Source organism: Gorilla gorilla, chromosome 18 (genome assembly GCF_029281585.2).
Source record: "Gorilla gorilla gorilla isolate KB3781 chromosome 18, NHGRI_mGorGor1-v2.1_pri, whole genome shotgun sequence".
NCBI classification, from domain to species: Eukaryota; Metazoa; Chordata; class Mammalia; order Primates; family Hominidae; genus Gorilla; species Gorilla gorilla.
The window spans coordinates 19,994,275-20,006,880 of NC_073242.2; the positions used below are offsets into that span (position 1 = coordinate 19,994,275).

The following is a 12,606-nucleotide window of genomic DNA, read 5'->3' on the forward strand; positions in this document are numbered from 1 at the left end:
GGATTAAAGACGGTGACCCCAGGCGGCTTCTGGAGTTTTCTTGACAAAGACTTGGGCAGGAAAATGGGGAGTTTGGGTTGGAATCAATTCATAAGTGTAATCACCATGCTTTCTAGTTTCTGTATTTGGTGCTTGTACATTTTGGGGCCTTACTGATCATGGAGGGACTGCCCCTCCCAGGGCTCAATAATTACTAGAGATCAAAAACGACTTATCTGTGAATGTGCCTTTCCGACTGCAAATCAATCAATCCAGACCACATACCCCCAACCCTTGGCCTCCTTTATGGGGCTTTTACACTTAGGGTCACTACTTGCTGCTTTAAATCACCCCAAGGGACCAGGTACCAGACAACTAGAGACAACTCCTATGGCCCAGAGGTCTCTGAAATTATTCAAACTAAGCCAATCCTAAATCTGCTTACCCTGCCTCTCCCATTCCTTCCTGCAGAAACTACAATAAAGGCTCTTTCCTGCCTTTTCCCTTGCTCTCTTTGCTTCCTGACTGACCCTGGTACTTCCCAGCAGCTCTTCCTCTCCCTTCAGCCCCTCTGCCCAGTGTGGTGTGTCCCCTTCTCTTGGGATCTGTGAGTATAACAAGTTGTCAGTGGCCATAATTTCCTGCTCTGTTGCTCATCAAGTTCACCAAAGACATCCATGTTACCAAATGCCATCAATGTTTTTCTCTTTATCTTACCTCTAGGACAGTGCACAATAAATATTTGTTTTTGAACGAACCTTAATCTCTCAGCACTTCCCTCTTGAAACACTCCTCTTTCTTTCTTTCTTTTTCTTCTTCTTCTTTTTTTTTTAATGGAGTCTTGCTCTGTCGCCCAGGTTGGAGTGCAGTGGCTCAGTCTTGGCTCACTGCAACCTCCACCTCCCAAGTTCAAGTGATTCTCTTGAATCCTTGAATCCTCAGCCTCCCGAGTAGCTGGGATTACAGGTGCACACCACCATGCCCGGCTAATTTGTGTATTTTTAGTAGAGACAGGGTTTCACCACATTGGCTAGGCTGGTCTCGAACTCCCGACCTCAGGTAATCTGCCTGCCTCGGCCTCCCAAAGTGCTGGGATTACAGACATGAGCCACCACAACCAGCCTGAAACAGTTTTCTCTCTTAACTTTCAAACATGGGTAGGAGACTTGATCTTAATAATGCTGAGAACAATCACCCACTGAGCACTTCTCTTGGGTCAGACACTGTGCTCGGTGCTTTTGCCTCCATTGTCTCAAACAATGAAACACAGCAACCCACGTCACAGGGAAGAAGACAAGTTCAGAGAGATGGAGCAACTCCCCCAAGATTACACAGCTAGCTAGTGCTAAATCCAGACTAAAACTCAAATTTCACTCAGATTTACCTGCATTCCTTGGGTTACAGAACATTCCATGCTCAGCCATGACAGGGTCTTAGAGGGATAAGTGGTTTTAGGTAGTTTTGGAAAGAGTGAAACTAAAGGGTGGAGAGTTTTGAAAAATTGATCAAACAGAACACAAAAAATTAGAATGAGAGGTTGGTGTGTGTCAGAAAGGGGCAAAAAATGAGCCAAGGGAGAAGATCCCCCAAAAGAGGGGTATCACCTGTCCCACCTACCTCTCTGAGCACACACCTCCTGAGGCTCCAGTTATGCCTGGGGGACCTGGAGGTGGCACACCCATTCTCTGGCTCGTGGCCTGTCAGGGGCTCTATGCCACATGATCTAGTCTAGGCAGCCCCCCGTAACCCTCCTTCAACTGGCAGCCACGTGACCTCAAGGCCGAGGCAGGTGAGCCTTACACCGTGTCCTGAATACTAACACCTGCTCCTGCTGGGGAATTCGGCTCAGGTGAGTTCCAGAGCCGCAGGCTGTTCCCTGCTTCCTCTGGTTGTGGACAGGCCAGGTTCAGGGTGAGGGGCATGGGAGCTGTCTCTGGAGGTATGAGAAAGCACAAATAGCCTTTGCCTTACATGACAGGTGAGGAGTGGAGAGACCCAGGTGGTTTCTAGAGACCTCAATTTCTAAAAGAATGCTGCCCTTCTTTTCTCAAGAGAAGGCCTGGCTGAAATGAATGACACAAATCCATGAGTTAAATCTGTGGTAGGATGAATAATGACCCCCAAATACATCCACCTCTGAATCCCCAAACCTGTGTGTGTTGCCTTTTATGGCAAAAGGGACTGTGCAGGTGTGATTACAGATCCTGAGATGGAGAGGTTGTCTGGGCAGGCTGGATGCAATCACAGTGGTGCCTATAAAAGTGATGCAGGAGGAGTCAGAGGAAGTAGGTGTGAGGATGAAACGAAAAGTCAGAGTGATTCTAGGACAGAACCATAAACCAAGGAATGCAGGGGCCTCCCAGAAGCTAGAAAACACATAGCAGGGAATTCATCCAAAAGGGACTAACTCGTGAATTTAGTCCAGTGGAATTGATTTCTAATTTCTAGCCTCCAGAACTCTAAGAGAGTAAGTTTGTGTTGTTTTAAGCCACTAAGTGTTAATTTGTCAGAGCAAAAATAGGGAACGAATACAGATTCCAGTTTGGATCTGGGGACAACACTGTCAGCACCTCTGCCTTTTGGGATGACTATGAAATTATGTATTTCTCACCTAAAATGGAATATTTGATTGATCCATGAGCATTTATTGAGCATCTACTATGTGCCAAGCAGAGTTCTAGGCAAAGGGAATACGGCAAGAAAAAAAAACAACAGATATATCTGCTTTCGTGGAGCTTACATATTAATTGGAGAATCAGGCAATATATCATTGCACAACAAAATAAGATGCTTTCAATTATTGGTCTCCAGGAATGCCTTTTGGAGGTGGTGACAGGTGAGCCGAGATTTGAACCAAGAAAAGAACATGGCTATGTGAGGAACTGGGGGAAATGTATTTTGAAGGGAGTGCATTTAGGCAGAAGGAACATGAGGACAGAGTGAATTTGGCTTGTTCATAGAGTAGACAGGAAGTGTGGCTGGGGCCTAGAATGTGAGGGGGAGAGGGAGAGGAGGAGATCTGTGGGGCCAGACCTTTCAAGGTGTTGAAGGCATGGTAGGCAGACTAGATTTTATTCTAAAAGCAATAAAGATGCCATTACAGCAGCAGTCCCCAATCTTTTTGGCATCAGGGACTGGTTTCCTGGAAGACAATTTTTCCAGGGATGGGGGTGGGAAGGTGGAGGGGGTAGGAGGGTGTCGTGGGGGGTCAGGAGGGAAATGGTATGAAACTAGGAAATAAGAAATGGGATGAACCTGTTCAATGGCACAGATCTAATGCCAGATCATTAGGCATTAGATTCTCGTAAGGAGCCGGCAACCTAGATCCCTCATATCCCAGTTCACAGTAGGGTTTGGGCTCCTATGAGAATCTAATACCCAGGCAGAGCTCTGGCGGTAATGCTCACTCACCCGCCACTCACCTCCTGCTGTGCCGCCGGGTTCCTGACAGGACACCTACCCATACGGGTCAGCGATCCGTTCTACATTACAGAATTAGACAAGGTGATGTTGCAAGCGCTTAAGGCTATGGGTTTTTAAAAGATAGCCTCAGTGGTTGTATGGAATATGGAGGGGTTTGGGATGGGGGCTGGGAGGGAGGCACAGAGGGGCAGCAAAAAGACCAGTTAGGAGACTTCAGCTGAGAAATGGTGGGTGACAGTCAGTGGAGATGAAGGGAAGTGGGTAGAATCACATGGATGGATAAGCTACTTTTATGATAGTAAAAGAAGGCAGTTGAACCCAGCATTTTCGGAGGTCAAAGCAGGTGCATTGCCTGAGCTCAGGAGTTCAAGACTAGCCTGTGCAACATGGCAAAACCCCATCTCTCCAAAAACACACAGAAATTAGCTGGGCATGGTGGTGCGTGCCTGCAGTCCCAGCTACTTGGGGGCTGAGAAGGAGGGATCATTTGAGCCTAGGGGTTGAGGCTGCAGTGAGCCGTGTTCATGCCACTGCACTGAGTGGATTGATTCCAATAAAAGCATATATCATTGTGGTAGGGTAGGTGGGTGGCTGGATAGGGTAGCCTGGGTGACAGAGTGAGTCCCTGTCTCCAAAAAAAAAAAGAAAAAAAAAAGGAAGAAAGAAAAAGTCAGTTGTTGATGATTCTGGAGTGATTGCTTGAGTGAATGGGCCACTTACTGAAATGTGAAAGTCTGAGGACAGGTTTGGGATTTGATCGTTTTCTTACTGTGCCCAAATGCAGCGTAAGCCAATCAATCCACCTTATTTGAAAGACAGCCAAACTCTGGGGATACCTAACCTGGTAGGAGATGGTAGCATAGTGGTTAAATGCACAGTCTTTGGAGTGTGATTGCCTGGGATTCGTTGCATCTCAACAGCTTTCTACCTGTGTGATCCTGACTGGTTGCTTAACCTCTCTGTGACTCAGTTTTTCCCATCTATAAAATGGGGATAAGGAACCCCAGCTCAGTGATGGTGTGAGAACCAGATGAATGCTGAGCACGTTGCACACACTCATTGAATGTTGCTACTGTGGCTTCCCTTGCAGTCCTGTCTGAATTCTAGGTCAAACAGTTCTTCTAAGACTGCACCAACCAGGAAAAAGAGGTCATGAGTAAAACAGAGCAAAGGACACTCAGAGGCTTTATTATCCACCCCTACCCCTGCCCCACCTACCCTACCACAATGATATATGCTTTTATTGGAATCAATCCATTCAGAATATAATGCCAGGATCTGGAAAATGAGCATCTTTTTTCCTGGTATTGGAGAAGCTAAAGTTCTTCCTTGACTTTTGGCTTCTTCTTTTGCACTGGAGGTCCCTTTGGCTTAGCCACCACCACCACCACCTCCTCAGATGTTTTCTTCTTCCCAGCGGGCTCTTCCAGCTTGGATACGTACTTGGTCATGCTCTCCAGCTCAGGCGACTGCTGCTCAGGTAACTCTTTCTTCATCATAGGCACCTCCTTTTCCTCAGCTAGCACTTCCTCTTCTATCACTTCATTTTGCTCAACAGACAACAGCTACGAAAGAAAAGGTGGAAGGAAGAAGGGAGGGAGGGAAGAAAGGGAGAAAGAAACAAAGAGGCAAGAAATATGTGATCATTGTGGTTGTAATAGTCAAGTCTACTTTTTCTGAAAGTGCCCAGAGAGAATCAATCTTTGGACTGCAGGGTTTTCACAGATGCTAAAGATCCGTTTGGTTTCAGTGGTAAAGTGCCCAACTGTGGTTTCACCCTTCAGGTAAGAGGACCTTTGGGGGAACCAAAGGTTCTAAGTCTATAGATGTGGCTCCTGCACCGCTAGCTCCAGGACTGGACAGGTGACCAGTCTTAGCTAATGAGATCTCTGTCCAGGACATTTTCTGGGACATCTAAGAAGTAGATGCTTGCTTTCTAAACTGGGAGGATGTTAGTTTGCAGCTGTGGTGTAATCTTTGAACTTCTGTGGGGAAATGACTACTTGAGAATGAAACCGACATAGAGGAAAACAGAGATGGGAAGACAGAAAGCAAGTCTGGGTTCCGGATCCACCCACACCTGATGTTCTACCAGTTATATGGGATAAATTCCCATTGTTGCTTAAAGCAAAGAGTAGTGTCTGAAATTTCCAGTGGAAGTCTTAATTAATACAGAGGGCACTGTCCAGCAGAGGGCCTCACTGAGGCATGGCTAGGGGAGAAAGGGGACTGTGGTCCTGTGCATCAGGAGAGTAATGCCAGAGGGCAGAATCCCACCAAGACATCTGGTCAGTCCCAGGGAAGCGGCCCAAGGCAAGGAGCTGTGTGTTACCTCAGAGCCTTGGTCTTTCTAGATGTTTCTAAAGTTTGCCATTTCTGCTTCCCATAGTAAGTGCCTTTGAAATAAAGGTGACTAGTAGAGTCACCCAACCTGGATGGTTCTCCATCCATCCTCAACCATCTCCCAAGACTATGGAACTCCAGCCATACTCTTTTGTTGTCCATTGAGTTCCTAGGGATTCTGTGTGGGACAGAATAATCCGGAGTGTTTCTGTTGCCCCTTACCTCATCCTCATCCTCAATCTTAGTTTTGATGTGGCTTTCCAGGAAGTCAGAGAAGCCCTTCAGGGTATGTTCTCCCTTATACAGGACAGCCTAGGACGAAAATGGAACAGGGTCAGGATGGGATCCTCTTCCCGCAGAGATGCTCGAGGATTGCTACCTAGGTAAACCCAGGGTCAAATTCCTAACAACCCCGGGTATGTTATGCAGGTTCCCTAACCTCTCTTAGCCTCCAGTGCCATGGCTCCAAGGGAAGGATAATAAAAATGCTTCTGACATAGGGTTGTTATGTAGCGGATCAAAGCATGGACTGTAAAACCACACAGCAAAGCCTTAAACTTTGGCTGCATTACTGCAGTGTGGTCTGCTTATTTAATTTCTCTGACTCACTTTTCCTATCTTTAATATGGAGACAAAATAGTACCTACCTCGTAGGGTTGTTATAAGGATTAAATGAGGTAATGTATGTGAAGTATTGAAAACAGCGCCTGGTTCATGATGAGCATGATAGGCGTTTGTTGTTATTATTATTATTATTATTATTATTATTATTATTACTACTACTACTACTATCATAGCAACAATAATAAGAGGAAGAATAGTTCTTTTCGGAAGCATCTGGTACACGGTCAGTGCTCCATTATCACAAGTTCCCTTTCCTCTTTTTTTTTTTGTTTTTTTTTTTGATATGGAATCTTGCTCTGTCACCATCCTGGAGTGCAGTGGCGCGATCTCAGCTCACTGCAACCTCTGCCTCCCAGGTTCAAGCGATTCCCCTGCCTCAGTCTCCTGAGTAGCTGGGACTACAGGCATGCGCCACCACGCCCGGCTAATTTTATATTTTCAGTAGAGACAGGGTTTCACCATGTTGGCCAAGATGGTCTGGATCTCTTGACCTCGTGATCCAACTGCCTCAGGCTCCCAGTGTAATGAGATTACACGCGTTGAGACACCACGCCCAACCCCCTTTCCTCTTTAGGAAAGTTCAGAAGCTGCTTAATGCCCACAGGTTGCCTAAGCTTCTTTTCAGATAATTTGAGATTATTACCTTAGCCTCATCCTCTCAGCCCAGCCTCAGTAACACAACTCCCCGACATGCATCCTCTGCAGCGCGGACTGAGCAAAGAGTGGGTCACAGTGGAATCTTGCCACAGTGCTGCGGTCACCCTTCTGCCCACCTCTTTGTTCAGACCACACTTCCTACCTGTAGTACACAGTCCCTCCTCTAACCTGATTTAAGTCCCCACCATTCTGCAGAGTCCTGGGTCTGCATGGAGACTTGCAGCCATATCTGCCCTCCAGAAGCTCTTCCTCCCCCTTGATTTCAATTGCATTCATCCATACTCTTCTAAGGAGCAGGAACCTGGGCTCACATTTCTTTGACTGATGCTCTTTCCCATGCATGGACATGGCATGGAGTGTGGGTTGTATCAACACTGGTTATGGCTGATGACTGTAATCCCAAGGTGGAAATGACATTGTTTGTCTCTAGCATGTATTTTTGCCTTCACCTGGTAATACCCCACATCCAATATTCTCATGGAGATTCCTCCCACCTTATTTCACATAGTTAGGGCAGAGCTCAGCCCCAACGCTAGCAGGAACCATATAAAACCAGGCCCGCCCATCAAAACACCCACATCCACTTGGCCACAGTGGTTGGGTCAGGGATATGCAAGCTACACCCAATGATAGTGAGTCTCAGGACTTTGGTGCAAACTACTGGAAAATATTCTTTGAACTTGAATGTGAGAGGATGGATAGTGGCTACAGCTGAGAATAAAACTGGTTTGGTAGAAAGCGCAGCTGGAGGTAGGGAGAAACTGAGTCCCTGATAATAACATAACATTGTTTTCAGCCATGTGCGTCCCAAGAGCCCCTCACTTGTTGAGAGTCGCTGGGGAACAGCCTGAAGAATGGGTACCGGTCCAGGTACATCAGCTGAATGTCATTTGCTGTGACGTCGATCTTGGCAATGATAATTGTGGAGTGGTTTTGATACTTTCTGCCCAATTCCTCCAACAGTGGGAACAGCATCTTGCACTTTTTAGACCAGGGTGCATCTGGAAGAGAAGGTCCATGGCTCAGGCTCACATTGATGAAGATCCAGAAAGCTGGCGCCACCCTACACATGGCATCGCTGTGTTCCACTTGTGGTCCTGCTGTTTTGCCAATTGCACTCCCTCCTTCTTTTAATCATATATTAGATTATTTTTACATTTCAGCAATAGTTCCCAACTGTTATTCGATAAATTAGAAAAAAATAGTTTTGGCTGGGTGCAGTGGCTCACACCTGTAATCCCAGCACTTTGGGAGGCTGAGGCGGGTGGATCACAAGGTCAGGAGTTCGAGATCAGCCTGACCAACATGGTGAAATCCCATCTCTACTAAAAATGCAAAAATTAGCCGAGCATGATGGCGTGCACCTGTAATCCCAGCTACTCAGTAGGCTGAGGTAGGAGAATTGCTTGAACCCGGGAGGTGGAGGTTGCAATGAGCCGAGATTGCGCCACTGCACTCGAGTCTGGGTGACAGAGAGAGACTCCATCTCAAAAAAAAAAAAAAAAAAAAAAAGAAAGAAAGAAAGAAAGAAAAAGAAAAAGAAAACAAAAAGAAAAAAATAGCTTAGCCCTCTTCCACCTAAATACTAACACTTTTAGTGTGTTCATGTTTTCTTCTATTTTTTTGTTTTGCTTTTTAGAGGCAAGGTCTTGCTATGTTGCCCAGGTTAGGCTCAAACTCAAACTCCTGGGCTCAAGAGATCCTTCCATCTCAGCTTCCTGAGTTGCTGGGACTACAGGCTTGTGTCACTGTGCCCAGCTTGCTTTTTTTCTTTTTTTCAAATTCCTTTCTTTTAACATAGTGTTCCACTCTAGTAGAAGAAGAAAGCCAAGAACAATATTTATGCTAGATGACTTTAATGTTCTTCCAAAAAGTGTGTGTGTGTTTTTGTGTATGTGTGTGTGTGTGTGTGTGCATATGTGTTACAGCACAGGGGGGTTTTCACAATAGAGGTTTGGGAACTTGCCCAAAGCTATGCAGTAATTGCACTTTTCAGACCAGAGTAATTAAGCCGAAGAAGTGGGGTTTAAAGACAGGCTGCTTTGACCTGTGACCACTATACCACAGGTAGGCATTAATATAACATAACATACAGATATTATGTTATGTTATGTCATGTCATTTATAGGTAATTACATGTCATGTTATTATACATATATAATTCAGAGGAGGAGAACATCCCCAAGAAGTGTGACAGGTATAATTACTCTTGGACAGGGGACACTGAACTTTCTTGTGGACAGTTCTTTGGTCTTTGAGTGTGGTCCACGCTCCTGGGCCTCTGGAAACCAGAGACCAGCTCCAACCCAAGGGAAAGCAAATCTTACCTGCTTTCCTTCCACTAGAGCTCAAAGCTCAGTTTCTGGCTCTGTAAGAGAAATGGCCTCAAACGCCCCAGACACGCCACTTTTGGATGATCATACCCCATTTACAAGCCAAGTGTCTCCATGGCCATCCCCCCTGCCTGCAGCATCTCTGGCAGCCCCCCCAGCACTCAGCGGGTCCTGGGTCAGAACAGGAGGGGGCATAATGGCTGCAGCCCCAGGGGGCCAATCCCATGGCCCTACTTCCAAGAAAATGAAGCTGCTTTTGCCTTTTATCAAAATGAAATGGACAGTCTTACAACCCTGGGTGTGACGTAAGTACAGAACAGCTGCATCTAGCCTCTCATTGAAAGGCAGCGGATCTTGGTGATTCAGCCACAGACCTTAAGCGCCTCACTCTGTGAATAACAGTCCCTTTCAGAGTGATTGTAAAAGGCCTGCATGATGCAGTGTAGCCCTTGTCTTACCCTCCAGAAAGTAATAGCACCAGAGCTTGTGTTAAACTTCTTGTCTTGCTACTTACTGTGTGACCTAGGGTAAGATCATTAACCTCTCTGAGATGGGGTTCCCTGATCTGTGACATGGGGAAAACCACCATACCTTCCTCACAAACTTGTTACACAGCTCATTAGAGCAGGTGTGTCAACAGCAAACTCATGCTTGACTCATTGTAAGGGCTCACTAAATGTTAAAATAAAAGAAATGTCTGAAGGAACTTCAGTACCACCTTTCTCTGTGTCTCAGGGTGGGAGAGAACATCTCTGGCTTTGTCTCCCACGTGCAAATCAGAAACAATGGGAAAAGGGCACTAGTCCTTAGATAAGCCCTGGAAGTAATTATAATAATAGGAATAACAACAGCAGTAGCAATTGTCACTTATCAAGTGCTTACAATATGCCAGACGCTGTGCTAAGTACTGTACATGGAGGATTGGGGTCCCCACCTCCTATGGGCCATTTGATAAGTCATCTAAAGCCAGAAGCAAAGAAATCCTGTACAGCAGTTAGGAGTGTAGGTGCTGAAGTCAGATGCCTAAGTTCAAATCCCAGTTCCAGCACTTACTGACTGCAAGATAATGGAAAAATGTCTTCTCCTCCCTGAGACCCTATTTAGTCATCTGCAAAGTCTGAGCAATAAAAGTAGCTACTTTCAAAAGGATGTCGTTAGGATTAAATGAGATAATGTATGCAATGGCTTAGAATAAAGCCCAATATACTACAGCATCCAAGCAAACATTGTCAGCCATGAGCATTATTGTTTTCACAAACAGCCATAGGCCTGGGTTATGTGGAAGGCATTGCATACATTCCAATAATTACATTTCTGGGGGAAAGAGTTGCATTGTTCCTGATAGCATCTTGAGTCAATCCCTTTGGGTATCTGAAGACCATCCTTGGCATGGTGCATTGATGGGTTTTAGAGATTTCAGTGCCCAACAATTCAGGAGAAACACTTGAAACATAATTTTGGCACCCGTTGCCTCAGAACCCGTCTTGGAGGTACTTACAGAACATCACAAACACGTCCTTTTCTTTGTCAAAGACGACTATGTTGAAGTTCTTCCCCACGAGCTGCTTAACCAGTCCCTGGTCCCAGTATTTTGGAATCTCTTCACTGGATTGATGTTTCTAGGAAGCACATTTGAGAGGGCTAAGAGTCTTCATAAAGGGTCTTGAAGTTGTGGGGCTCCCCACCTTGACTGGAAACCACTAAAGGTTTTCTCGTGTTTTTCTCACAAGAGCCTTAGGAAAGGGTTTGAAATACTGAGATGGATCATGAGCTTGATGTCAACCCTGGATGGTTCAGGGCGATTTGGGGTCAGGGGACTGAGGAGCAGACAAAGCTTCAAACTGGGATGGATTCTCAGATTTTATAAAAAGAAGATTTAAGCTGGGCGCGGTGGCTCACGCCTGTAATCACAGCACTTTGGGAGGCCGAGGCGGGTGGATCATGAAGTCAGGAGTTTGAGACCAGCCTGGCCAACATGGTGAAACCTCGTCTCTACTAAAAAAAGAAAAAATACAAATATTAGCTGGGTATGGTGGCATGCACCTGTAATCCCAGCTACTCAGGAGGCTGAGGCAAGAGAATTGCTTGAACCCAGGAGGCAGAGGTTGCAGTGAGCAGAGATCATGCTACTGCACACCAGGCTGGTTGACAGAGCAAGATTTCGTCTCCAAAAAAAAAAAAAAAAAAATTAGTTGTCCTCAATTACTCTAAGAATCAAGATCAAGACCATTTGCATGACCTATAAAACCTTGATCACACTTTGATTGGTTCCTACAATAAAGGAAGTCTTCTCTTTCTTTCCTCAGCCATGTTGGTCTTCAGCTTAACCAAATGGCCAAGCTTCCTCCCAGCTCAGGCCTTTGTTAATGCTGTTGCCTCTGGCTGACAGGCCTCCCCACTCCTGATTCCTACTCTCCCTTCTTCATCTGGGTAACTCAAAATGTATGTCTCAGAATGACCCAAGGGAGGACTTCCTTGACCCTCCCTGCATCTAGATGAGGACTTGCTGCCATAAATTCTCATAATGCTCAGCACTTTTTCTTGTATCGCTTATTCACATTTACTATTTATATTTATTTTTCTAATTATTTGATTAATGTGTCTCTACCATAATAGATGGAATGTCATAAGAGATTTTTCTTTCCTCGCCATTGAGCATCCACTGCCTGGTACATAGTAGATCCTCAATAAATGTTTTGCAACTGAATGAACAAAAAATGAGCTCAGCTTTTGCTTCTTTTTGAAGTAAGTGTTGGAAACCTCAAAACATATTTTTTATCTACAACCATTGCCTCCTGAATGTCTCCTGAATCCACATCATTTTCTCCATCTGTGTGGTTACTGACCAAATCCAGGTAGCCTCCATCTCTCATCTTGATTGCCAGAAGAGCCTCCAGATGTTCTCCCCCCGTCTCCTCCCAATCCTCCCACACCTTTATTCTCTATAAGCAGGGCTCTATTTCTACCATGCAAATCTGGCTTCTCTCATTTCTCTTAGGAAACCAAATTCTTTCCTTCCTTCCTTCCTTCCTTCCTTCCTTCCTTCCTTCCTTCCTTCCTTCCTTTCTTTCTTTCTTTCTCTCTCTTTTTTCTTTCTTTCCTTCTTTCTTTCTTCTTTCTTTCTTTCTTTCTTTCTTTCTTTCTTTCTTTCTTTCTTTCTTTCTTTCTTTCTTTCTTTCTTTCCTTTTGAGACAGAGTCTCGCTCTGTCACCCAGGCTGGAATGCAGTGGTGGGATCTGGGCTCACT

The 12,606-nt window shown here is 45.4% G+C and overlaps 1 protein-coding gene across 1 annotated transcript in view; it reads right to left on the reverse strand.

The window, feature by feature from the left end:
* Window positions 1-4,574: 4,574 nt before the first annotated feature.
* The window catches only part of PDILT (protein disulfide isomerase like, testis expressed), a 45,532-nt gene continuing 37,500 nt past the window's right edge, over window positions 4,575-12,606 (reverse strand). The window contains exons 9-12 of the mRNA XM_019011611.4: window positions 10,858-10,978; window positions 7,849-8,027; window positions 5,968-6,057; window positions 4,575-4,967 (exon numbers count right to left, since the gene is read on the reverse strand). Coding sequence (XP_018867156.1) covers window positions 4,719-4,967; window positions 5,968-6,057; window positions 7,849-8,027; window positions 10,858-10,978 — 639 coding nt within the window. The 3' untranslated portion in view covers window positions 4,575-4,718. The remainder of the gene's footprint in view (window positions 4,968-5,967; window positions 6,058-7,848; window positions 8,028-10,857; window positions 10,979-12,606) is intronic.